At 44.8% G+C, this 27,714-nt stretch overlaps 1 protein-coding gene across 1 annotated transcript; it reads left to right on the plus strand.

Annotated features, from left to right (window-relative positions):
- The first annotated feature begins 1,274 nt into the window (after positions 1-1,274).
- Positions 1,275-27,714, plus strand: nol6 (nucleolar protein 6 (RNA-associated)). Its single transcript, XM_055918829.1, has 26 exons — positions 1,275-1,540; positions 1,950-2,153; positions 2,383-2,499; positions 2,619-2,798; positions 2,888-3,056; positions 3,410-3,544; positions 3,777-3,940; positions 4,037-4,157; positions 4,326-4,384; positions 4,701-4,802; positions 4,893-5,008; positions 5,134-5,311; positions 5,543-5,665; positions 5,774-5,922; positions 12,484-12,559; positions 12,679-12,819; positions 13,060-13,177; positions 16,912-17,066; positions 17,246-17,409; positions 17,517-17,669; positions 23,536-23,633; positions 23,944-24,068; positions 25,999-26,088; positions 26,356-26,556; positions 26,791-26,892; positions 26,995-27,714. Exons 1-26 carry the CDS (start codon positions 1,517-1,519, stop codon positions 27,142-27,144), a joined length of 3,414 nt encoding a protein of 1,137 aa, XP_055774804.1. The 5' UTR covers positions 1,275-1,516; the 3' UTR covers positions 27,145-27,714.

The following is a 27,714-nucleotide window of genomic DNA, read 5'->3' on the forward strand; positions in this document are numbered from 1 at the left end:
CGAAAGGTCGCTGGTTTGAATACCCGAGGTGACGTGGTGACAAATCTGTCGATGTGCCCTTAAGCAAGACACTTAATTTATGTCAGTGCTCCAGTGGCGCTATACTACTATGGATGACCCTGTAAAACAATACATTTCACTGCACCTATCCGGTGTATGTGACAATGAAACATAAAAGAAATAGATTGTATGTCTGGTAGAGGTTATTGTTCTGTATTACATTCACTTCTGGTCCTGGAGAGTTGTTGGCTTTTGTTTCAGCCCAGCACTAAAGCACCTGTAAATACTGGGTCGCATCAACCAAAGATTATGGATATACTGACAAGATACGTTTCTCCGCCCTAACAATGGGAGTCGTTGTCCACACAGGCAAGGCGGGCTGTCTAGCTCCCGCCTATTCTTTCTTTGGATTGGATACATATTATTGTAATCCCTTTTGAATATTCGATGAGGGTTATTGACATCAAATTCCTGTGTTCAATGGAGAGATGCTATGCTACTAGCCTCATCACATGAATATACATCGCCATCTGATCTTCAAAACGTTCTACAGCTGCACCATCAAGAGCATCCTGACGGGTTGCATCACTGCCTGGTATGGTAACTGCTCGGCCTCTGACCGCAAGGCATTACAGAGGGTAGTGCATATGGCCCAGTTCATCACCAGGGCCAAGCTTCCTGCCATCCAGGACCTCTATACCAGGCGGTGTCTGAGGACAGCCCTAAAAATTGTCAAAGACTTCAGCCACCCTAGTCATAGACTGTTTTCTTTGCTACCGCACAGAAAGCGGTACCAGAGCGCCAAGTCTGGGTCCAAGAGGCTTCTAAACAGCTTCTACCCCAAGCCATAGACTCTGTACCGGTACACCCTGTATATAGCCTCGCTATTGTTATTTTACTGCTGCTCTTTAATTATTTGTTACCTTTATTTCTTATTTTTTTAGGTATTTTTCTTAAAACTGCATTGTTGGTTAAGGGCTTGTAAGTAGGCATTTCACTGTAAGGTCTACACTTGTATTCGGGCATGTGACAAATACAATTTGATCTCGAGACAACTCCAATATAGTGTTTTTTTTCTCAAAGTTGCACTTGTCTTACTTATATCAGTACACCCATGGCATTACGCAACTTCTTTTCGATTAAATAAACCGTACGTAGCAGATACGCCATACATTTTTTGTTGAACAAATTTGACCCTAATCGACCATACAAAAACTCCCTGCTTGGTTGGCGAAACAACGGGGGAAAAACGCCACCTGCTGGAGGGGGAAAGGTTTTCCACCCAGTTGGGCCTCTCTTCCTCTGCATCCTTCCGCAAATGCTCATGCAACGCATCTTGAGTTCGATGGGCGGAGTTACACGGAAATGAGCCAATCGTAACACAAAGTTGTGTGTCGTAAAGCGCTAGGGTCTGACTGATCCTGTCCACACGTGAGAATTGTGCCGACAACTAAAAGTTGTCATATGCATGGGATTAAAACGATTGCCTGTTGAACAAAGAGTGAATAAATAAAAGATGAAAGCAACAGCCGAGGAGCAGGTAACTTACATTATATAGTGTGTACTTTTTCATTTTAGCATGAGGCAATGACGACTAGTACTAGTAACTAGCTGCCAGCTAACGTTAGCATCGCAACTTACATGTGTACTGTAACACTTCATGTGTGGCTAACGTAATGTTAACATTAGCTAGCGGAGACTATCTATTTGCTTAGTATTACATAAAACGTTAGTAGTTAGCGAGCTATAGTATTTGAAAGGTTTTCGGAATTTGAGTTATGACGAGTTTCTGTAGCTGGTCCAATGTATCTAGCCAACTATAGCTAGCCCATGCCTTTTATATCCACCATGCAGCCAACTTGATGCTAGTTAACTTACTGGCTAGATCTCGCACTACAACATATTCTGATATGTGTGTTAACGTTACACATGTTTCTCACGTTTCAAAGATGGAGCAATCAGAGTCTTCACACGATGAGGAAGATGAGGGCCCGACCAGGGCCAAAAGGGGTAAGCCCGAGGTGGTCCAGGACGGGTTCCCCCGTCCCGTGAAGCTGTCGCGCGGTGATCTCTACAAACCTCCCACCGCAGATGAACTAAACCAGCTCAAGGAGGCCGAGAGCCTGTTCCACTGCAGCTTGCTCAAGATGCAGGTGAGATGGGGGTTAGGTATGGGTGGAGGTTGGTGGTTAATTCACAAATCAATCGTTTAAGAACATTGACATTGTGTGTTTGTGTGTGTACACACACACGCCTACATTCCAGTATTTCTGATGAAGGGAGGACCACACGGCCACTTAGCAACATGACAGCAGTCTCAATGGTCCCATGCATGCATATACATTTGTTAATCTCCCTCTGTCTCCCTGCCAATGCCAACAGATGGAGGAGCTGCTGAAGGAGGTTTCCCTGAGTGAGCGTAGGAAGCAGCTGATTGACTCTTTTGTCCAGAGTGTCACTGAGCAGCTCCAGACTGTACCACAGACTTCTGAAATGGAGGTATGTCAGTGATACTGTGGTTCCAGGGGATTAGAAATAATGGGAACTTGTTGTATTTGGTCTGACCTCAATGATCTCCAAAATGTTTGCCATTGATCTCTCTCTTGCTCTTTCCCCAGCTAAGTGACTTGTCATGGTTGTCAGGAGGGGTGAAGGTCCCCTTTGTCTTGGTGCCAAAGGCAACCAAGGGCAAGTTTCACATGGCACCGCCCATATCTGTTACCATCATGGGCAGCTACCCACTGGGCACCTGCACCAAACCAGGCATTTCCGTTGATCTGTCAGTCGCTATTCCTGCTGTACGTAACGCCACACTGTTCACTCTGAACAATAAGAGTCAACATTTGGTCAGACAACAGAAATAACGACATTCATGTATTATCTCCAGGATGTCCTGCACCCTAAAGATGCCCTAAACCAGAGGTACCCACGGAAGAGGGCGATTTACCTGGCAGGACTGGCACAACATCTTGCCGCCTCTCCCGCCATCGGGGCCATGCGGTACTCATGTCTCCATGGCAACCGCCTCCGTCCTGTCCTGTTGCTCTCCCCTCCAGGTACCTAGCATCTGTCACAGAAGGGTGGGACAGCAGCAGTGCTTCTACATCTGCATTGCTTGCTGTTTGGGCTTTTAGGCTGGTTTTCTGTATAGCACTTTGTGACATCGGCTGTTGTAAAAGGGCTTTATGAATACATTTGATTGATTGAACGGTTGGTTCATTCTAAGGCCAAGTCTTGTAGAGCTTAAACCTGTTTTCAAAGTTTTCCTTAACTCAAAGCTTGGTTGGATTTAGCATGCCACCCATATGGTTGTCGGCAAGCACCTATTCAGTACCTGTTCATGTACCGTTTCACAACATATTGTTTTGTATGTGTCAATAATGATGAAATGAAATGGCCCCTTTTCCAGGCAAAGACTCCTCCAGCTTCACCTTGCGACTCCACGCCTGCCCTCCACCGGGCTTCTTCAAGCCCAGCCGCTTCCACCCCCAGAGGAACAACATCCGCACCGACTGGTATACTGGCCTGGGGAGCTCTCAGCCAGGTGAGGGCCTCAACTCAAACCAAGCAGCTTCGATATATTGTTTCCTAAAATACAGGTCTCTTCTGATTTAGGATGTAAATGGAAACCTATTGTTAAACGGGATGAGTGTTCCTTGTTGGGGGAGATGGTACACTAATCTGAATTACAGCTGTGCATTGGAGAGATTCTTCACCTTTAAATCGGACTTAAGTCTGTTCTCATCCATTCCTTTTCTGTCTGTATTTTTGGGCAGCGACGAGTGAGCCGCCCACTCCCCACTACAACAGCTCTGTACTTGGGGACATGCTCCCCAGGGCCCACCTGCAGTTCCTGACCGCTGTGAGCTCCCAGTGTGCCGCCTTTGCAGAGGGAGTGGCCCTGCTCAAAGTGTGGCTCAGACAGAGGGAGCTGGACCAGGTATGGGCCCCTGCACCACCACCCGCTCCTTCTCTATCAAGAGTTTTTCCGGGCTGAATGAACCCAGCGCTTAAACTACTCTCTCTCTTCCCCCAGGGCGTTGGGTGTTTCAGTGGATTCCTGGGCTCCATGCTGCTGGCCTACCTCCTCTCCTGCCACAGAGTCAGCAACACCATGACAGCCTACCAGCTGCTCCGCAACAGCCTGCATTTCCTGGGTAAGCTGCATGAGGTCTCATCTCCTACATGTCGGTCTACTCCTACCGTTGGAGTAACATTGCATGTACCATAAATACCATACCTGGTGTTATTGTGTTTGGTGTTGGTCTCATCACTACTCTGTTTTAGAGACGGTCTCATTGTGGTCGCTTTCTTCTCAATCTCAGCTTTCAACGACCTGACAGAGAATGGAATTACCCTAGCCAAAGGCCCAGATTCAACAGCGGTGAGGCAGGACTAGTCCAAATGACTTTAAAGGAAAATGCCACCCAAAAACTATCTTTTGACATTTTATCCCCGCTAGTCCTTTGTTGATATAGTCCCAAAATGTTTTTCATGTCAGCAATCAAGTTTTCAAATTGTATCTCTTAAACTCGATTTCTGACATGCAAAACATTTTGGGACAATATCAACAATGGACTAATGAAACAAATACAAGAAGCTAGTTTTTGGGGGGTAATTTTTCTTTAGTGATAGGAGTGCTTTTCTATTTTCTCCATTATGGATCATAATCACATGTTTTCTTTCGTTCCCTCCCTCAGCCCTCTCTCGCCGAGTTCCACACTGCTTTCCAGGTTGTTTTTGTCGACCCCTCTGGGCACCTCAACATGTGTGCTGACATGACAGCCTGCACCTACAAACAGGTGAGTGCCCTGTGGCAAGGTGCCTTGAGATTGGCTGGATGGCAGTAACATGCCCTCTGATTGGTTGACTGTAGCTTGTTTGGCTCTCAGGTGCAGCATGAGGCTTCTCTGTCGCTGCAGTTTTGGGACGACCCCACCGTGGATGGATTCCATGCCCTACTCATGACCCCCAAACCCATGATCAGGACCAGTGACCATGTCTTCCAGTAAGGCCTTGTTTAGACACACACGCTAGCGCACACACATTTATTGTTCTCTCCTCTTGTATTAACTTTGACCCCCTCCCCCCCTATTCTGTTTCTTCTCCTCTCCTGTGTGTCTCTGTCATCAGGCTGTGTGAGCTGGTCAAGCTGCAGTCCTGCTGTAAGAAACTCAACCTCCTCAGTGAACTCATGGACCACAGTGGAAACTACGTCCTCACCGCACTCCCCTTTATCCTCTCCCTCCTGCAACGAGGACTGGGCCAAAGAGTCCGCCTCCTCACCCACTCACTGACCCTTGACCCTGAGGTGAGCATTCTCCTGCTTTCTTTGATTTCTGTATGTTAAATAGTACTGAATAGTTTGTGTTCCTGTGTTTCACTTTGGAAAATGTGTGTGTGTGGTTGAGACATGTTGTGTGTGTAATTCAGGTCTGTTGACTGGGACGGACTGGTCCAGTACGTTTAGAGAACTTGATAACATTCCTAATGGGTAGTCTGTTAGGTGTGTGTGTGTAACAGTGTATGTTTGCTATGGCAGTGGCCGGTGGAGAGTGATGCTCCGAAGCACAGTGCCCAGCCACCCCTGTCCTTTGGCCTGCTGCTCAACCCAGAACAGGCGGCCTCTGTACTGGAGAGAGGACCCCCAGCCGATAGTCCCAAGGTCTGTGTCTCTTTCTCTCTTTGTGTTTCTGTGTTAACACTCAATACCATGTTTTCAAATGTGTCATCCAGTTGTGTGTCATTCTCACTGCTGTGTGTGTTTGTGCAGGCGGAGGAGTTCAGGCAGCTGTGGGGGTCTCGCTCTGAGCTGCGTCGGTTCCAGGACGGTGACATCACAGAGGCTGTGGTGTGGGATGGAGAGACCACCTGTCAGAAGAGACTGGTCCCACGCCAGCTCATCACACACCTGCTGCAGCTGTATGTACCTCACCACTTCTAAGCACAGATCTAGAATCAGATCATCCTACCTCCAATCCTAACCATAACCATTTTGGGGATAGATAAAGATCTGACCCTGTATCAGTGGGTTTAATTTAAAAACATTTTATTTCCCCTTTATTTAACCAGGTAAGCCAGTTGAGAACAAGTTCTCATTTACAACTGCGACCTGGCCAAGATAAAGCAAAGCAGTGCGACAGAAACAACACAGAGTTACACATGGAATAAACAAACACACAGTCAATAATACAATAGAAAGTCTATATACAGTGTGTGCAAATGATGTGAGGAGGTAAGGCAATAAATAGGCCATAGTAGTGAAGTAATTACAACTTAGCAAATTAACACTGGAGTGATAGATGTGCAGATGATGATGTGCAAGTAGAAATACTGGTGTGCAAAAAAGTAAATAAAAACAATATGGGGATGAGGTAGGTAGATTGGACGGGCTTTTTACAGATGGGCTGTGTACAGCTGCAGTGATCGGTTAGCTGCTCAGATAGCTGATGCTTAAAGTTGAGGGAGATAGAAGTCTCCAACTTGCAATTTGTTCCAGTCTTTGGCAGCAGAGAACTGGAAGGAAAGGCGGCCAAAGTAGGTGGTGGCTTTGGGGATGACCAGTGAGATATACCTGCTGGAGCGCATGCTACGGGTGGGTTTTATGGTGACCAGTGAGCTGAGACAAGGCGTCGCTTTACCTAGCAAAGACTTATAGATGACCTGGAGCCAGAGAGTCTGGCGACAAATATGTAGCGAGGGCCACCCGACGAGAGCATACAGGTCGCAGTGTGGGTGGTATATGGGGCTTTGGTGACAAAACGGATGGCACTGTGATAGACTGCATCCAGTTTGGGATCACAACCCTTTTGTTTACCTGTCGGCCCCAGCCTCGAACTCAGGTCCTGTATGGACCTAACTGACCCGCTCTGCCTATTAATCTCCATTTACCCGTTGTTGTCTTAGCTCTCCTGATCAACACCTGTGATTGCTTTATGCCTCGCCAATGTCAATATGCCTTGTCTACTGCTGTCTCAGCTATTTTTTATTGTTTTATTTCCCACTCAAAATGCCTTAGATACAGTGGGGAGAACAAGTATTTGATACACTGCCGATTTTGCAGGTTCTCCTACTTACAAAGCATGTAGAGGTCTGTAATTTTTATCATAGGTACACTTCAACTGTGAGAGACGGAATCTAAAACAAAAATCCAGAAAATCACATTGTATGATTTTTAAGTAATTCATTTGCATTTTATTGCATGACATAAGTATTTGATCACCTACCAACCAGTAAGAATTCCGTCTCTCACAGACCTGTTAGTTTTTCTTTAAGAAGCCCTCCTGTTCTCCACTCATTACCTGTATTAACTGCACCTGTTTGAACTCGTTACCTGTATAAAAGACACCTGTCCACACACTCAATCAAACAGACTCCAGCCTCTCCACAATGGCCAAGACCAGAGAGCTGTGTAAGGACATCGGGGATACAATTGTAGACCTGCACAAGGCTGGGATGGGCTACAGGACAATAGGCAAGCAGCTTGGTGAGAAGGCAACAACTGTTGGCGCAATTATTAGAAAATGGAAGAAGTTGAAGATGACGGTCAATCGCCCTCGGTCTGGGGCTCCATGCAAGATCTCACCTTGTGGGGCATCAATGATCATGAGGAAGGTGAGGGATCAGCCCAGAACTACACGGCAGGACCTGGTCAATGACCTGAAGAGAGCTGGGACCACAGTCTCAAAGAAAACCATTAGTAACACACTACGCCGTCATGGATTAAAATCCTGCAGCGCACGCAAGGTCCCCCTGCTCAAGCCAGCGCATGTCCAGGCCCGTCTGAAGTTTGCCAATGACCCTCTGGATGATCCAGAGGAGGAATGGGAGACGGTCATGTGGTCTGATGAGACAAAAATAGAGCTTTTTGATCTAAACTCCACTCGCCGTGTTTGGAGGAAGAAGAAGGATGAGTACAACACCAAGAACACCATCCCAACTGTGAAGCATGGAGGCGGAAACATCATTCTTTGGGGATGCTTTTCTGCAAAGGGGACAGGACGACTGCACCGTATTGAGGGGAGGATGGATGGGGCCATGTATCACGAGATCTTGGCCAACAACCTCCTTCCCTCAGTAAGAACATTGAAGATGGGTCGTGGCTGGGTCTTCCAGCATAATAACGACCCGAAACACACAGCCAGGGCAACTAACGAGTGGCTCCGTAAGAAGCATCTCAAGGTCCTGGAGTGGCCTAGCCAGTCTCCAGACCTGAACCCAATAGAAAATCTTTGGAGGGAGCTGAAAGTCCGTATTGCCCAGCGACAGCCCCGAAACCTGAAGGTTCTGGAGAAGGTCTGTATGGATGAGTGGGCCAAAATCCCTGCTGCAGTGTGTACAAACCTGGTCAAGAACTACATGAAGGGCCTCCCGGGTGGCGCAGTGGTCTAGGGCACTGCATCGCAGTGCTAACTGCGCCAATAGAGTCTCTGGGTTCGCGCCCAGGCTCTGTCGCAGCCGGCCGCGACCGGGAGGTCCGTGGGGCGACGCACAATTGGCATAGCGTCGTCCGGGGTAGGGAGGGTTTGGCCGGTAGGGATATCCTTGTCTCATCGCGCTCCAGCGACTCCTGTGGCGGGCCGGGCGCAGTGCGCGCCAACCAAGGGGGCCAGGTACACGGTGTTTCCTCCGACACATTGGTGCGGCTGGCTTCCGGGTTGGAGGCGCGCTGTGTTAAGAAGCAGTACGGCTGGTTGGGTTGTGCTTCGGAGGACGCATGGCTTTCGACCTTCGTCTCTCCCGAGCCCGTACGGGAGTTGTAGCGATGAGACAAGGTAGTAATTACTAGCGATTGGATACCACGAAAATTGGGGAGAAAATGGGATAAAAAAAATAAAAATAAAAATAAAAAAAAGACCTACATGAAACGTATGATCTCTGTAATTGCAAACAAAGGTTTCTGTACCAAATATTAAGTTCTGCTTTTCTGATGTATCAAATACTTATGTCATGCAATAAAATGCAAATGAATACCTTAAAAATCATACAATGTGATTTTCTGGATTTTTTTTTTAGATTCCGTGTCTCACAGTTGAAGTGTACCTATGATAAAAATTACAGACCTCTAGATGCTTTGTAAGTAGGAAAACCTGCAAAATCGGCAGTGTATCAAATACTTCTTCTCCCAACTGTAGCTCTTTTGTCCCACCCTACACACATGCGGATACCTCACCTGGCTTAACTGGTGCCTCCAGAGACGAAACCTCATCGTCACTCAATGCCTAGGTTTACCTCCACTGTACTCACATCCTACCATACCAATGTCTGTACATTGTACCTCCTCCCTAAGTTTGTTTTATTCACTGCTTTAGCACACTCCACCAACCCTGATGTCCTAGCCGTGTCTGAATCCTGGCTTAGGAAGACCACCAAAAATTCAGAAATTTCCATCCCCAACTACAACATTTTCTGTCCAGATTGAACTGTCAAAGGGGGTGGAGTTAGCCTGCAGAGTTCTGTCATGCTATCCAGGTCTGTGCCCAAACAGTTAGAGCTTCTACCTTTAAAAATCCACCTTTCCAGAAACAAGTCTCTCACTGTTGCCGCTGGTTATAGACCCCCCTCAGCCCCCAGCTGTGCCCTGGACACGATATGTGAATTAATTGAGTTCCTACTGTTAGGTGACCTAAACTGGGATATGCTTAACACGTCCTACAATCTAAGCTAGATGCCCTCAATCTCACACAAATTATCAAGGAACCTACCAGGTACAACCCTAAATCCGTAAACACGGGCACCCTCATAGATATCATCCTGACCAACCTGCCCTCTAAATACACCTCCGCTGTCTTCAACCAGGATCTCAGTGATCGTTGCCTGCGTGCGTTATGGGTCCGCGGTCAAACAACCACCCCTCATCACTGTCAAATGCTCCCTAAAACTTCAGCGAGCAGGCCTTTCTAATCGGCCTGGCCCGGGTATCCTGGAAGGATATTGACCTCATTCCGTCAGTAGAGGATGTCTGGTTATTCTTTAAAAGTGCTTTCCTCACCATTGTAAATAAGCATGCCCCTTTCAAAAAATGTAGAACTAAGAACAGATATAGCCCTTGCTTCACTCCAGGCCTGACTGCCCTTGACCAGCTTAAAAACATCCTGTGGCGTACTGCATTAGCATTGAATAGCCCCCGCGATATGCAACTTTTTAGGGAAGTCAGGAACCAATATACACAGGCTGTTAGGAAAGCAAAGGCTAGCTTTTTCAAACAGAAATTGGCATCCTGTAGCACAAACTAAAAAAGTTCTGGAACACTAAAGTCCATGGAGAATAAGAGCACCAGCTGCCCATTGCACTGAAGCTAGGAAACACTGTCACCAATGATAAATCTACGATAATCGAGAATTTCAATAAGCATTTTTCTACGGCTGGCCATACTTCCACCTGGCTACCCCTACCCCGGTAAACAGCTCTGCACTCCCCACAGCAACTTGCCCAAGCCTCCCCCATTTCTCCTTCACCCAAATCCAGATAGCTGATGTTCTGAAAGAGCAAAATCTGGATCCCTACAAATCAGCTGGACTAGACAATCTGGACCCTCTTTCTAAAATGATCCGCCGCAATTGTTGCAACCCCTATTACTAGTCTGTTCAACCTCTCTTTCGTATTGTCTGAGATCCCTAAAGATTGGAAAGCTGCTGCGGTCCTACCCCTCTTCAAAGGGGGAGACACTCTAGACCCAAACTGTTACAGACCTATATCCATCCTACCCTGCCTTTCTAAAGTCTTCGGAAGCCAAGTTAACAAACAGATCACCGACCATTTCGAATCCCACCGTACCTTCTCTGCTATGCAATCTGGTTTCCGAGCTGGTCATGGCTTTACCTCAGAGTTTAGGACCTTGAGCGTAACTATCATAACCGCCATCGATAAAAGACAGTACTGTGCAGCCGTCTTCATCGACCTGGCCAAGGCTTTCGACTCTGTCAATCACCGCATTCTGATCGGTAGACTCAACATCCTTTGTTTCTCAAATGACTGCCTCGCCTGGTTCACCAACTACTTCTCAGACAGAGTTCAGTGTGTCAAATCGGAGGGCCTGTTGTCCGGACCTTTAGCAGTCTCTATGGGGGTGCCACAGGGTTCAGTTCTCGGGCTGGCTCTTTTCTCTGTATACTTCAATGATGTCGCTCTTGCTGCTGGTGATTTTCTGATCCACCTCTACGCAGACGACACCATTCTGTATTCTTCTGGCCCTTCTTTGGAGACTGTTAACAAACCTCGACGAGCTTCAATGCCATACAACTCTCCTTCCGTAGCCTCCAACGGCTCTTAAATACAAGTAAAACTAAATGCATGCTCTTCAACCGATCGCTGCCCCCGCCCATCTAGCATCACTACCCTGGACGGTTCTGACTTAGAATATGTGGTGCCTGGTTAGACTGTGAATTCTCCTTCCAGACTCACATTAAGCATCTCCAATCCAAAGTTAAATCCAGAATCAGCTTCCTATTTCGCAACAATGCCTCCTTCACTCATGCTGCCAAACATACTCTCGTAAAACTGACTACTCTACCGATCCTTGACTTTGGCGATGTAATTTACAAAATAGCCTGCAACACTCTACTCAACAAATTGGATGCAGTCTATCACAGTGCCATCCGTTTTGTCACCAAAGCCCCATATACTACCCACCACTGCGACCTGTATGCTCTCGTTGGCTGGCCCTTGCTTCATATTCGTCGCCAAATCCACTGGCTCCAGGTCATCTATAAGTCTTTGCTAGGTAAAGCGACGCCTTGTCTCAGTTCACTGGTCACCATAGCAGCACCCACCCATAGCACGCGCTCCAGCAGGTATATTTCACTGGTCATCCCCAAAGCCAACATCTCCTTTGGCAGCCTTTCCTTACAGTTCTCTGCTGCCAATGACTGGAACGAATTGCAAGAATCACTGAAGCTGGATATTTCCTTCTCCCTCACTAACTTTAAGCACCAGCTGTCAGAGCAGCTTTCTGATCATTGCCCCTGTACACAGCCCATCTGTAAATAGCCCACCCAACTACCTCATCCCCATAGTTATTTTGTTTTTCTTCTCCTTTGCACCCCAGTATCTCTACTTGCACATCTATCACTCCAGTGTTTAATTACAATTTAGCAATTAAACACGGATTTCGCCACTATGGCCTATTTATTGCCTTACCTCCTTAATCTTACTAAATTTGCACACACTGTATATAGATTTTTCTATTGTGTAATTGACTGTACGTTTGTTTATCCCATGTGTAACTCTGTGTTTTGTAGCACTGGTTTGCTTTATCTTGGCCAGGTTGCCGTTGTAAATGAGAACTTGTTCTCAGCTGGCCTACCTGGTTAAATAAAGGTGAAATAAATAAACCCTCTCCAAGACTGGAAGGAAGGAGTAGGCTGAGCTGTTCATCAAAATGCCTCTGACAACTCTCCACCATCTTTTCCTTGTATGGTGTTGGTTGTATGGGAAGTTCTGTTAGAAGCAGGTTTAAGAGAGGCTCCTTTCTCTTCTCCTCAGTCATGCAGATATACCAGAATCCTGTGTGAGATACATTGGAGGGATGCTGGATGATGTCATCAAAATGGGGCACGAGGTAGAGTTTTCTGTAGTAGTGCATCTTACTGTGTGGTTTGATGACCCCCTCCATACAAACGTTAACATCTGAAACCTGTTAAAGCTCTGTGTGTGTGTGTGTGTGTGTGTGTTCGCCAGGTGTGCAGTACTGGTGAGGAGGAGAGTCTGAAGGTGGTTCAGTCATATGATGATCTAAGCAGGAAGCTGTGGAGGCTGGAGGGGCTTCCCTTGTCCATCACTTCAGTGCAGGGGGCCCACCCAGCCCTCCGCTACACCCAGGTAACCCCCCTAGCTACTGTGCCCTACCTAGACCCCCCTCCCCATTGACACATCTCAACAGGGGTGTATTCATCGGTGCAAACCCTAACAAAGGGGTTTCAGGTAGGTCACTTCCCGTTAAGGCCTGTTTGTTTCCATTTGGTTCCTAATCCACTCCAGCTCCATGCAGCAGATGTGAATTAGTGAGTTGGAGATGGTTCATTATTTCAATGTTTGATTTGTGCTTCCTCCACCACACAGGTGTTCCCCCCAGTGCCCCTGAAGCTGGACTACTCATTCTTTGACAGAGAGAAGTTGTCCCGGTCACTGGTACCCCATGAGGTCAAACCTTGCCCTGTGTACATCACCCCTGTCAAAGGTACCGCACAACATTTCTTGTATGTGTTCATCAGTGTCTTGCGTTCATGTATTGTGCTTACAATGCTGCCTGCCTTCATGTACGTGCCAGAACTGTGGCGGGACTGAACTTTTCTAGGCCTAGTTATTAATGAAATTAGGGTTCATACATTCTCTTCAACACAATGTGCAACAACAATCTCGCCACAGTGAGGTGGCATTGTATTTGCAATTTGGATAGAATACTAATTCTTCCATTCACTTTCCCATCAACCACATCCATGCCTGCTGCTTGTAGCCTACCATTTAGGCTTATAATCCAACCCAATATGCAGGTTAATACTCAACATTCTTCAATAATGAACACAGTAAGCAGTCAGAAAAACAATCTCAGCCTTCTTATAAAACGTTAATTTTGGAAGCACTAAAACTATATGATGGCATGGGACTCGAGGTGTTAACTCATGCCAACAAATGAACGAAGAGCATAGCATTGCATTTCTTAAAATACAAACAACTTCCCAGTGCAATAAGATGATAAATACAGCCCTTCGCCTTGGTATATTGGCAATATACCACAAACCCCAGAGGTGCCTTATTGCTATTATAAACTGGTTACCAACGTAATTAGAGCAGTAAAAATAAATGTTTTGACATACCCGTAGTATTGGCTTTCAGCCAATCAGCATTCCGGGCTCGAACCACCCAGTTTATAATAAGAACACACAGTGAGCTTCAAAAGAATTGAGACACTGACACGTTGTTGTTTTGGCTCAGGACTCCAGCGCTTTACTTTGGCTCTGCACTCCAGTGCATTATTCACAATTCATTGAGGACTATCTCTAATCATGGTAGCATCCACATTAATGTAGAAGTGTTTAGAAACATCCTATTTTCATTTACAATAAGTGACTCCAAAATGACCCATTTATTTACCATTTCTATTGGGCACAAATGTATCTGGAACACAACCAAAACAAACAGCAAATGCAGCAAAACAAATTTGTGGTCACAAGCTTGATGTAGACATTGTGCTGTTAATATGGGACCAATTACTTCACTTTTGACTACTACAATACACAGGTGAATTTGGCCCAACACCTTTTGGTGCCCTAAAATGGGGGGGGGAACTATGTACAAAAAGTGCTGTAATTTCTAAATGGTATGGATGAAAATACCCTCGGTCTGCACTTTAACCTCATAGTCATTGTATCATTTAAAACCCCAAGTGCTGGAGTACAGAGACAAAAATATACACTACCGTTCAAAAGTTTGGGGTGACTTAGAAATGTCCTTGTTTTTGAAAGTCAAGCACATTTTTTTGTCCGTTAAAATAACATCAAATTGATCAGAAATACAGTGTAGACATTGTTAATGTTGTAAATGACTATTGTAGCTGGAAACGGCTGATTTTTAATGGAATATCTACGTAGGCGTACAGAGGCCCATTATCAGCAACCATCACTCCTGTGTTCCAATGGCACGTTGTGTTAGCTAATCCAAGTTTATCATTTTAAAAGGCTAATTATCATTAGAAAACCCTTTTGCAATTATGTTAGCACAGCTGAAAACTGTTGTTCTGATTAAAGAAGCAATTCAACTGGCCTTCATTAGACTAGTTGAGTATCTGGAGCATCAGCATTTGTGGGTTCGATTACAGGCTCAAAACGGCCAGAAACAAAGAACCCTTTCTTCTGAAACTTGTCAGTCTATTCTTGTTCTGAGAAATGAAGGCTATTCCATGCGAGAAATTGCCAAGAAACTGAAGATCTCGTACGACACTGTACTACTCCCTTCACAGAACAGTGCAAACTGGCTCTAACCAGAATGGAAAGAGGAGTGGGAGGCCCCGGTGCATAACTGCACAAGAAGACCAGTACATTAGTGTCTAGTTTGAGAAAGACGCCTCACAACTGGCAGCTTCATTAAGTAGTACCCGCAAAACACCAGTCTCAACATCAACCGTGAAGAAGCGACTCCGGGATGCTGCCTTCTAGGCAGAGTTCCTCTGTCCAGTGTCTGTGTTCTTTTGCCCATCTTAGTCTTTTCTTTCCATTGGCCAGTCTGAGATATGGCTTTTTCTTTGCAACTCTGTCTAGAAGGCCAGCATCCCGGAGTCGCCTCTTAACTGTTGACGTTGAGACTGGTGTTTTGTGGGTACTATTTAATGAAGCTGCCAGTTGAGGACTTGGAGGCGTCTGTTTCTCAATGTCTACACTGTATTTCTGACCAATTTGATGTTAAATGTGCTTTTCTTTTACAAACAAGGACATTTCTAAGTGACCCCAAACTTTTGAACGGTAGTGTATAATTGTCACTGGCCCAATACTTTTGTAGCTCACTGTAAATTCCAACAAGATTTGTTCAGCATAGAATATTGAGCATAATTGAGCAACAACAAGATATAAGTAGCGTTTAGAAATGGCCAGTAGCTGCCATATCAAAATAGGACAGTAACAATAGCAAATAGCACATCCAACTGGCTTAAACACCATCAAAATAATGAAAATACTTAAATGACAACAATGAATTGTTTAGCATCTAATTGTATATACCTCTTGTCGGACTCTGAGGTTTGAAGAGTATTTCCTCCCAGGCAGCTTGTAGTCTACTGGGAGTCTGTTAATCATGTCCCTGAAGTCTTCTTTTCCACCGTGTGGAAGGAAACCATTTATTTCGCTACGTACCTCTACCGCCGTCTGTGCCCCCTCTACCGCCGTCTGTGCCCCCTCTACCGCCGTCTGTGCCCCCTCTACCGCCGTCTGTGCCCCCTCTACCGCCGTCTGTGCCCCCTCTACCGCCGTCTGTGCCCCCTCTACCGCCGTCTGTGCCCCCTCTACCGCCGTCTGTGCCCCCTCTACCGCCGCCTGTGCCCCCTCTACCGCCGCCTGTGCCCCCTCTACCGCCGTCTGTGCCCCCTCTACCGCCGCCTGTGCCCCCTCTACCACCGTCTGTGCACCTCTACCGCCGTCTGTGCCCCCTCTACCACCGTCTGTGCACCTCTACCGCCGTCTGTGCCCCCTCTACCGCCGTCTGTGCCCCCTCTACCGCCGCCTGTGCACCTCTACCACCGGGTGCTTTGCTTTTTATATTTGGATAGTTTTCAAAAAATACCTAATAATTGTCAGCTGTGATCGAGATTGGGTTGGCCCCAGCGCTGTGGTCCTGAGGCTTGCGTAGTTCAGAGCCTGGTGTACCCTGAGGTAGGAGGGCACATTTTATGTATTGCCTTTTGCTGTTATTGCCTTCTTTTGCTGTTATTGCCTTCGGTCAAATCTAGCAAATGACCTCTGTTAAATCCTTGGGTTCCCCTTTCTCGTTGGTTTTAAAGCCGAAATGTATCCAAAAAGAGACAGTGGCATTTTTTTACGACACCAGATCTGCCATTTTCACTCTCCCTCTCTCTTATCTTACTGAAGGTAGAAGAGGTCACGTGACCCCAAAAGTTAGTAGGCTCTGACCCCTTCCACTCTGTCAAGAGAGGTGTAATTTGATCCCCTCACCTCACTCACATTGATGTGATTTTAGCAAAAAAAAATACTTTTAGAATGTCAGAGTACAAACTAACTGAAAAATCAGACCAATGGTACCGTCAAATATCCCGGTTTATGATCTATAACGGCATACTGCCCAAGCCTAGTGTGTACTGTACAGACCTAATTGAAGTGTTTTGTTGTGGATCCCGAGACGGTATGCTATTTGTTTTGTGTGTGTTTTCTACTATGAACCCTTCTCGCTTGCATTCTCCTGTTGTAGTGATCTGCCACATGGAGGGCAGTGGGAAGTGGCCTCGTGACAGAGTGGCCATCCGCCACATTAAAGCAGCCTTCCACATCAGCCTGGGAGAACTGTTAACCCAACACCACCACTACACCTGCCAGCCCAGTCCCACACACCTGGATGTGTGGAAGGTATGGGCCCCGCTCTCTCTGTGTGTGGGGTTAGGATGGTAGTGATTATGTTAATTAATGACACACACACTGACATCTGCAGTTGTCACAATTGGGCTTTATGAAATAGATTTGATTTTAATTTGACTGGTATATGGAAGCACTGTTATCAGACATTCACTAACTGTGTGTGTGTGCAGGATGGCTTGGTGTTCAGGATCCAGGTAGCGTACCACCGGGAGCCTCAGGTCCTGAGGGAGAGTGTTAGTCCAGAGGGGCTGCTCATCGTCAGGGACAACGCGGAGGCTCAGGCCCTGGAGATGGCCACCATGCACCGGCCCCTACTCACCAGTACCCTGCACGGGTCAGGCACCAGCTTTACACTGGAGCTCTCTCTGTCAGCTAACACTATAGCTTTACACCTTCTCAAACACACAAATATCCTAATGTCTCGGTGGTTGTGTGTTCTAGGCTCCAGCAGCTTCACCCATCCTTTGGGGCTGTGTGTCGCCTGGCCAAGCGCTGGCTGGGAGCGCAGCTCTTTAGCGATGACATCACAGAGGACACTGCTGACCTGCTGGTGGCGTCCCTCTTCCTGCAGCCGGCCCCCTTCACTCCTCCAGGGTAACTAGTTACCTACTTGCAGTATCAAACCCTCTCTGCTAATTTTTCTCACTCGTTCTATCGTCACCTTCCTGTACTACAAACTCTTTCTCTCAAATTCTTTGTGGGTCTGTGTAATCTGAGGGATTTATGTGTCTCTAACATGGTCATACATTTTGTCAGGAGGTTAGGAAGTGCAGCTCTATTTTGTAGGGGGTGGGCACATAGCCTGTCTTCTCTTGAGAGCCAGATCTGTCTACGGCGGCCTTTCTCAATAGCAAGGCTATGCTCACTGAGTCTTTACATAGTCAAAGCTTTCCTTTAATTTTGGGTCAGTCAGTGGTCAGGTATTCTGCCACTGTGTACTCTCGTTTTAGGGCCAGATCGTTTAATGATTTTCAATGTGTCATGGAATTATCTTTTGTTTTCTCTTGAGTTGGTTGGGTCTAATTGTGTTGCTGTCCTGGGGCTCTGTGGGGTGTGTTTGTGTTTGAGAACAGAGCCCCAGGACCAGCTTGCTGAGGGGACTCTTCTCCAGGTTCATCTCTCTCTAGGTTATGGTTAAGGTTTGGGAATCACTTCCTTTTAGGTGGTTGAAGAATTGAATGTCTCTTTTCTGGATTTTGATAATTAGCGGGTATCAGCCTAATTCTTGTTTTTGTACACGGAGGATATATTAGCAGAATTTGTGAATTCTTGTTTGGTGAGCGGACCCCAGACCTCGCAACCATAAAGGGCTATGGGTTTTATAACTGATTCCAGTATTGTTTTGCCAGATCATACTGTGTTTTCCAGTCGTCGGCTAATCATCCGGTTACAGATTAATTTTCAGCCGGCTACTTTTTCTACTTCATATTAACTAGGCTACTTTTTTTACTTCATATTAACTAGGCTACTTTTTCTACTTCATATTAACTAGGCTACTTTTTCTACTTCATATTAACTAGGCTACTTTTCATTTAGAAGTTTTAATTTGATATGCATCTTCTAGGGATCTATTGATAGGATAGGTGCCTGACAGTCAAAAAGCGAGCGATGACGGGGAAACGCGGTCTGTCTGTCCTGGTACAATTTGTGCTCTGTGGTTGGTTGCTGTCAAATTTGTTTTTCAAGGAGAAGGGAGTGCACGATGCTCGTGAATTTGCACGTCACATGTAATGTAAGTGGTAACGATGAGTCGAAATCCACTTAGCCAAATTATTGTTCTCTGCCACAGCCATTTCTTTCCCCCTTCACATCTTTCCTATAGCCAGCCACGCAGAGTTGTAGGCCACTTACTGTGTTTTGATTGACAACTGAACAGCAAGTGTTTACTAGTTTATTGAAGGTGTCGAACTGACTGAATACATTTGAACTTCTATATCCCTTTGCCATTCATAAATAATGCAGCGTGGTTCTACTGTATGTCCATGGTGTCGGGACAAGTTCCCTATCCTGGGCTTGCCGCTAAAGTCAGTGACTCTGGTCACGTCATTCAGTGTAGTCTACCAAATTGCGACGGTGAGAGCGCTGTTCATTTGGCTCCCTAATTTGCATGATGCTAGGCTAACTTCTAGGCTGTCAAATACCTCCACGATGAGTCTTTGTTAACTCTTATAAGATGAAATCTGTATTTAACTACATGGAACTCACATCAAGTAACTGACGCAAGCAGTAAAATTTAGATTTTTAAAAAACCCTTATGGAACAGCGGGGACTGTGAGGCAACACAAACATAGGTACAGACCCATGCATACATACATACACACGAGAACATACACATGGATTTAGTACTGTAGATGAAGTTGGAAGTTTACATACATTTAGGTTGGAGTCATTAAAACTGGTTTTTCAACCACTCCACAAATTTCTTGTTAAAACAAACTATAGTTTTGGCAAGTCAATTAGGACATCTACTTTGTGCATGACACAAGTCATTTTAACAACCATTGTTTACAGACAGATTATTTCACTTATAATTCACTGTATCACAATTCCAGTGGGTCAGAAGTTTACATACACTAAGTTGACTGTGCCTTTAAACAGTTTGGAAATTTCCAGAAAATGATGTCATGGCTTTAGAAGCTTCTGATAGGTTAATTGACATCATTTTAGTCAATTGGAGGTGTGGATGTATAACAAGGCCTACCTTCAAACTCAGTGCCTCTGCTTGACATCATGGGAAAATCAATAGAAATCAGCCAAGACCTCAGAAAATAAATTGTGGACCTCCACAAGTCTGGTTCATCCTTGGGAGCAATTTCCGAATGCCTGAAGGTACCACGTTCATCTGTACAAACAATAGTACGCAAGTATAAACACCATGGGACCACGCAGCCGTCATACAGCTCAGGAAGGAGACGCGTTCTGTCTCCTAGAGATGAACGTACTTTGGTGAGAAAAGTGCAAATCAATCCCAGAACAACAGCAAAGGACCTTGTGAAGATGCTGAAGGAAACGGGTACAAAAGTATCTATATCCACAGCAAAACGATTCCTATATCAACATAAACCTGAAAGGCCCCTCAGCAAGGAAGAAGCCACTTCTCCAAAACCGCCATTTTTAAAAGCCAGACTACAGTTTGCAACTGCACATGGGTACAAAGATTGTACTTTTTGGAGAAATGTCCTCTGGTCTGATGAAACAAAAATAGAACTGTTTGGCCATGATGACCATTGTTATGTTTGGAGGAAAAGGGGGGATGTTTGCAAGCCGAAGAACACCATCCCAACCGTGAAGCACGGGGGTGGCAGCATCATGTTGTGGGGGTGCTTTGCTGCAGGAGGGACTGGTGCAGTTCACAAAATAGATGGCATCATGAGAGAGGAAAATTAAGTGTATTTATTGAAGCAACATCTCAAGACATCAGTCAGGAAGTTAAAGCTTGGTCAAAAATGGGTCTTCCAAATGGACAATGACCCCAAGCATACTTCCAAAGTTGTTGCGAAATGGCTTAAGGACAACAAAGTCAAAGTATTGGAGTGGCCACCAAAAGGCCTGACCTCAATCCTATATAACATTTGTGGGCAGAACTGAAAAAGCCTGTGCGAGCAAGGAGGCCTACAAACCTCACTCAAAATTCACCCAACTTATTGTGGGAAGCTTATGGAAGGCTACCCAAATGTTTGACTCAAGTTAAACAATTTAAAGGCAATGCTAGCAAATACTAATTGAGTGTATGTAAACTTCTGACCTACTGGGAATGTGATGAAAGAAATAAAAGCTGAAATAAATCATTCTCTCTATTCTACTAGCACTGCCACAGTGCTTCAACAAAGTTACTGAGTAAAGTGTCTTAGTACTTATGTAAATGTAAAATTTCAGTTTTACATTTATTTTTTATACATTTGCAGAAATGACTAATGACCTGCTTTTGCAGTTGGCAGCCAAGTTTGCTGTCGCGCAGTCAGAATGCGCATTAGCTTCTCCTGTTTTTCCCTGTCCTTGCCCCGCTTGTTAAATATTATGCACATTGAGAACTTGATAGCAAACGTCCTCGCCTTGTGATTTTCTTATTGTAGCAGGCAGCAACCATCTAAATAATCAGAACGAAAACATGCGAGGGGAACAGTGATCGGTTGAAATTCTGAAGCTAGTGGATGGAAAAATACAGTTTCACTCTATCCATTCAGAGCGGCAGGATCAACGTACAAGCCGCCCTTCTCTTTACAGACAGGAAAACTAGCCAGTTGAGTTATTTAGACCACGTAGAACCTCGCACATGACTGACTCAAAGACCGTACAGTATGGTTTAGAAACTCTAACTGACTTACATGAGATTTTTGCTGGCACCCGAAAATATATATATTTTTTAAATCACGGATAATTACAAAAAGTACTCTGATCATAATCGTGTCAAGAAAATTGCCCATATGTTATGATACTCGTTTTGTCTAACAATTTCGCACACCCCTAATTCACAGCACTGAGCCAATACATGTTAGAATCACCTTTGGCAGGGATTACAGCAGTGAGTCTTTCTGGGTAAGTCTCTAAGAGCTTTGCACTCCTGGATTGTACAATATTTGCATGTTATTCTTTTTAAAGAATTCTTCAAGCTCTGTTAAGTTGGTAGATGATCATTGCTAGACAGCCATTTTCAAGTCTTACCATAGATTTTCAAGAAGAAAAGTCAAAACTGTAACTAGGCCACTCTGGAGCGTTCAATATTTTCTTTGTAAATAACTTGTGTATATTTGGCTCTTTGTTTAAGGTTATTGTCCTGCTGAAAGGGGAATTTGTCTCTGTTGGAAAGCAGACTGAACCAGGTTTTTCTCTAGAATTTTGCCTGTGCTTAGCTCTATTCCGTTTCTGTTTATCCTTTAAAAAAAAGCTCCCTAGTCCTTGCTGACGACAAGCATACCCATAATATGATGCAGCCACCACCATGCTTGAAAATATGAATCGGTACTCAGTGATGTGTTGGATTTGCCCCAAACATAACGCTTTGTATTCAGGACATGAAGTTATTTTCTTTGCCACATTTTTTTACAGTTTTACTTAAGTGCCTTATAGCAAACAGGATGCATGTTTTATAATATTTTTTATTCTGTATAGGCTTCCTTCTTTTCACTCATGTAGGTTAGTATTGTGGAGTAACTACAATGTTGTTGATCCGTCCTCGGTTTTCTCCTATCACAGTCATTAGACTCTTAAATGTTCTAGTCGCCGTTGGCCTCATTGTGAAATCCCTGAACGGTTTTCCGCCAGTATCTTTGTAGTGACTGGGTGTGTTGATACAACACCCAAAGTGTAATTAATAATTTCACCATGCTCAAAGGGATACTCAATGTCAATGTTTTTATTTTACCTATCTACCAATAGGTGCCCTTTGCGAGGCATTGGAAAACCTCTGGTCTTTGTGGTTGAATCTGTTTGAAATTCACTGCTTGACTGAGGAATTTTACATTTATCTGTATGTGTCGGGTACAAAGATGAGGTAGTCATTTTAGAAACCATGTTAAACACTTATTGCACACAGTCCATGAAACTTATGTTTTTACTCCTGAACCTATTTAGGCTTGCCATAACAAAGGGGTTGAATAATTATTGACGCAACATTTCGGCTTTTCATTTTTTATTAATTTGTCAAAATGTCTAAAAACAATTTCACTTTGACATTATAGGGTATTGTGTGTAGGCCAGTGACCCCTTGACTTTTTCCACCTTTCGTTCAGTTACGTCCTTATTCTAAAATGGATTAAATTAAAAACAATTGTTCTACACACAATACCCCATAATGACAGATTTGTAGATTGTTGTTGCAATGTCAAACAAAAGAAGAAATCACCAGCAGCATACTGAGCTAAACGTTTGGAAATGACAAGTTCACGGTCTCATTCATCGCCTAAAAATTCATATCAAGTGCAAGTTTACTGTTCAGCTCTCATCTGAAGGCCGGGGGGCATTTAGTTTGCCTTCTACTGCAGGTCGCTAAAGTATCCTAATTATTACGCTTCCTTAATTCAAATATATCGACACAAGACCTTAAAGATGGTTTGGTATGGTTCAGAAAGTTGGAACCAAGCTCGATTTATCAGTGTAGCCTGTTTCTGCCTGGACTTGAAATATCTTCACGCCTAGAAAAAAAACATCCAGGCTTTTTTATTTTAAAAAAGACACTTCCAGGGGACATTTTGGGGAAAAACGTATCCTGTCTGAATCGTCCTCTGGAATAATGGACATTCTGGTGTAATAAATACATAACCAATCTTCTCTAGTAATACTAGTCCCATGCGAATAGGACTTTTAATAGCATATACTAACATTTGTAATTGGTCATATGTTTTTGCTGTTTGTTCTTTGATTAAAAAAATTGGAGAAGTCGTTTATCCATCTGTTTCTTGTGCTCGCTCTCTCCTCTCTCTCTTCCTGTCTCTCCTGTCTCACTTTCTCTCTCCTCTCTCAGGTCTCCTCAGGTAGGTTTCCTTCGCTTTCTCCACCTACTCTCCTCCTTCGATTGGAGAAATAACCCCCTGGTTGTCAACCTCAACAGCCAGCTCACTGGTGAGCACACACACAATGTGGATTATATTGTATCTTACACAACAATGTTCATCTAATCATACTCATGCAGCAGTATATAAAGACCCCATAACATCTGTCTCCTTCCCTCTGTCCTGTCCACTCTGTCCTGTTCTCCCTTATCCTACCCATCTCTTTCTCCTTCCTTCTCTTGTCCACTCTCTCCCCTTCCCTCTGTCCTGTCCTTGCCTCTCCTACCCCCCCCCCCCCCCTCTTTCCCTCTCTCTACCTCCTCTCTTACCCTCTCTCCTCCTCTCTTTCCCTCTCTCCTCCCGTCTGTCCTCTTCTGTAGCTGCTGACTACACTGAGATCAAGAATGACTTCATAGCCTCCAGAGAGTCTCTGCCTGTTATGTTCATGGCCACACCCAACGACAAGAAAGTCTCCATTTGGACCAAGCAGGCTCCCACTGTGCAGGTCAGAACACACACATGCAGTACATTCACCAGTATGTCACATCCAATATCTTATTTGTGCAGCACATTGTACACAGCATAGTAACAGAAGAGGCATACACAGAAACTGAGTATAAAAAATCTAACTTTTCAATTGACTCTCACACTGTCTATTAAACAGCATAGTCAATTGTTGGCTTCTGAGAATAGGAAATATACTTACGTCACTGACAGAGAAAGGGTAATGTATAATATTTACAATATGGCAGAATGTTATTGTTAGCCATCAGGGATCCTATGGGAGGAGAGGAGACACAGTCTGGTACCAGTCACCATAACAGCCTTGAGTTAGAGAGCAGTGAGCACTTTGGGGTAGAGGTCAGATGAAGTGAGGAAGAACAGATATCACTACATTTCTGTCTAGCAACAGAGATGCATTTGCTGTTCAGTGTAAGAGACTCAGCCTAGGAGAAAGGGTTAAATATCAGTGCTGGTGTGTGATGTTGTCTAATGCAGCCGTATTGACCCTCTGGGAAGAATAAACTTGGTTTAAGCTTTCATAGTGTCCATCAAGTTTTTACTTTGAATTAGAACCTAACAGAATATAATGGTAGAGGTGACATCATAAACAGCGGAGTAGAAATGAATTGCACATTCTTGTTGGTCGGCAGTCACACAGTTTCCCGATCCTTGGACCCTTCCTCAAAGCATACTGCTCTCCTATGTCACGCTGGTGACAGATACACTCATACCCTTATCAATATTACTATTACTGCTCGGTAAAAAAATCAAGTCTAAATGCCTGTTGAAATGACTAGCGTCGTATCTCACCATAGGCAGCTGACCGTTTCTTTCCTTGATACGGACGTCTTGCTTTTTAACCGTTTCAAGCACCTTGTAATCACTCATCTGTAATGCCATACACATTCAGTTTGTCATGTTATGACACTAATACAATAATTTTATTACATGAATTCAAAATGGCCAAAATACCATTTTACCTGAATGCTTCCTTTTTCATTCACGGTGTTCTATCTAGACGAATACAATGGATATGGCTTCAATATTATCAGGGACAACATGATCAGGAAGTTCATGTAATGCTCACCAGTTGTTTTTTTTAATCGCTGTCCACTTCCAGAAGGAAATCAGTTGAAGATCTTGTTTTCATGTCCGCTGGTTGACAGAGTGCGCTGAGAAATACGGCAGGACACGGCAACATGGGGAGGAGATGGAGCCGGCAGCTTCCCAGCCTCTTCATGTTGCTTTCCTGTTCCACCTAACCCACTGGATTCCAATGCTCCAAGTAGCTGCTCTCTAGACCTGCCATGTTTTTGTGTCTGTCAAATAACATTGAATTCAATAGGCCTAATGCATGATGTGCAGACCAACTAACATTTCATGTGCCTGAGAAAAACGTGTGTGTTTGCGGCATCTGTCATGTCACTTTCACATTGATGGCGAAGGTGCACTTCATTTTGAATGGCTGCAGTGTTCCAACTGTGAATGTACGAAGGCTGCGGGGTAGCAGGTAGAATGATTTGAATATGCCCAAGGACACTGCACTTTTCACTTGCGTAATCAAATGATTCATCGAGAAGCTGAGCACTATTTGATAGAACCGCTTATAATGGAGCTCAGTGCACATGTTTTTACAGCCCGATGTTCTCACCAAGATGCCCATCCTTCACAATGTACCACATCTTTGTGATGAAGTCTGGTGTTTAGACAAGAGTAAACCTGGCGTTTCGATAGAACTCAAACTGCCCTTAGCTGACTCATTCACAGTATTGACCCTACATCTGTTTAAACCACAGGTGAAGATAGTTCTGAATGAGGAGTTTCAAACGTATCTCTTTACAGACAACCAACAAGGGTTTGGTAGGATCACTCTCACTATGCTGGCCAGTATCAGGTGTGGGCTATTGAGGGGTTTGTCTGTGTGTGCTCAGATGTTGCAGCGTGTGGTGATGGTGGCTGCAGAGAGCCTGAAGATCCTAGAACCTCAGCTGATGGACACCAGCCAGATACAGGATGTCAGGGTCAGTCACTCACTCACACGTTCTTTAAAACTACCACTCGCATGCACAATTGTATAATGTTTTTCTTCATTTCCCCAAAATGATTGCATTGTCAAACCTACTGTAATATACCATTCCATCATTACCATTCCTTCTCTCTGTGTTTGTGTACACACACACACACACACACACACACACACACACACACACACACACACACACACACACACACACACACACACACACACACACACACACACACACACACACACACACACACACACACAGGTGGTCATGCGGCCTCCATTGGATCCCTATGATGTCCTGATCCACCTGAGCCCCAAGCAGGTGCCCTTACTGAGCCAGGCAGTGGACCCGCCTCATGCCACCTTCAGCAGGGGCATCCTGGCTGGCAAAGTGGCCAACACGGGAGGGGCACTACCCGTCATCGACTTCAACCCCGTCACCCACTACCTGGCAGAGCTCCGGGTAAGTACTGGTGTGGTGCGCAATGGGCTCTGGCTTGCTGGTTTTCTATAGAAGCAGAAAGACGACGTCTAGGTTTTTCCTGACATGCAGTTTGCCATTTATTTCTAGTGGCCTTGTGCAGCCATATCTATTACCTATTGTATGTAGGTTTCAGACCATGTAGTTCTTGTAATTTTGACTCAAGTGGGTTAAAGGCCTTCCATTTTTTTAAACCTGTCTGCTTATCTTTCCCAGGATGCATTTGGAGACCTGGCTCTGTTCTTCTATGACCCCTATGGCGGCACTGTGATCGCGGTGCTATGGAAACCCAAAGCCTTCAGCCCACTGCCGTTCAAGGTAAAGACCGGAAGTCACAGAGCATATCTTTCTTTCCCTCTCTATTTGCTTATTCATTTCTTTGTGTATCCCCCTGGTCATATGTGTGTCCCTCTGGAACAGACGTCCCAGATGGTAGCTCGTCGTGTGGAGGTGAGTGGGGAGGAGGCTCACACTGTCCCCAACGTGGAGGCCATCCTGGAGGATTTCAGGGTCATGGGCCAGGGCCTGGTGAAGTCGGTGGAGCCAAGGACGGAGAGATGGGTGGTGTAGTGTAGACTGAGGTCACACACCCCCACACACACATGTACCGTGATCATATTTTAACTTGTACAATCAAGTTCGACTTTAAATTAATTCCCCATAGCCAGCAACTTTCTTAGTGCAAAGGTTGTATGTTCAGATCTCATCACTGACAACTTTAGCATTTTAGCAAACTTTGTAACTACTTAGCATGTTAGCTAACCTTAACCCAACTCCTAACCTAGCCACCTAGCAATCTAGCTAACGTTAGCCGTAACGAATTGGTCACATATCATACGTATTGCAAATTCATAACATATTGTACAAATCGTAATTTGTAACATGAAATGAATGGACATCAACAAATTAATAATACTGTACAAAATGCAGCATCATACTAAATTGAGTGAGTGAATTTACTTTTACTATGTTATGTTTCACCGTGAGTACAGCTTGAACACATTTTATTTGATATATATAATTCTGTGATCAGAACAAGTCAAGGAGATTTATTGGGTAGGAGAAATGTTGTAAGAAACTAACCATGTTTTTTTTTCCGCTTGTGCTTTACCCAGTCTTATAAAAAACTACTCTTCTCAA

This window comes from Salvelinus fontinalis, chromosome 4 (assembly GCF_029448725.1).
Source record: "Salvelinus fontinalis isolate EN_2023a chromosome 4, ASM2944872v1, whole genome shotgun sequence".
In the NCBI taxonomy this organism is placed as follows: domain Eukaryota; kingdom Metazoa; phylum Chordata; class Actinopteri; order Salmoniformes; family Salmonidae; genus Salvelinus; species Salvelinus fontinalis.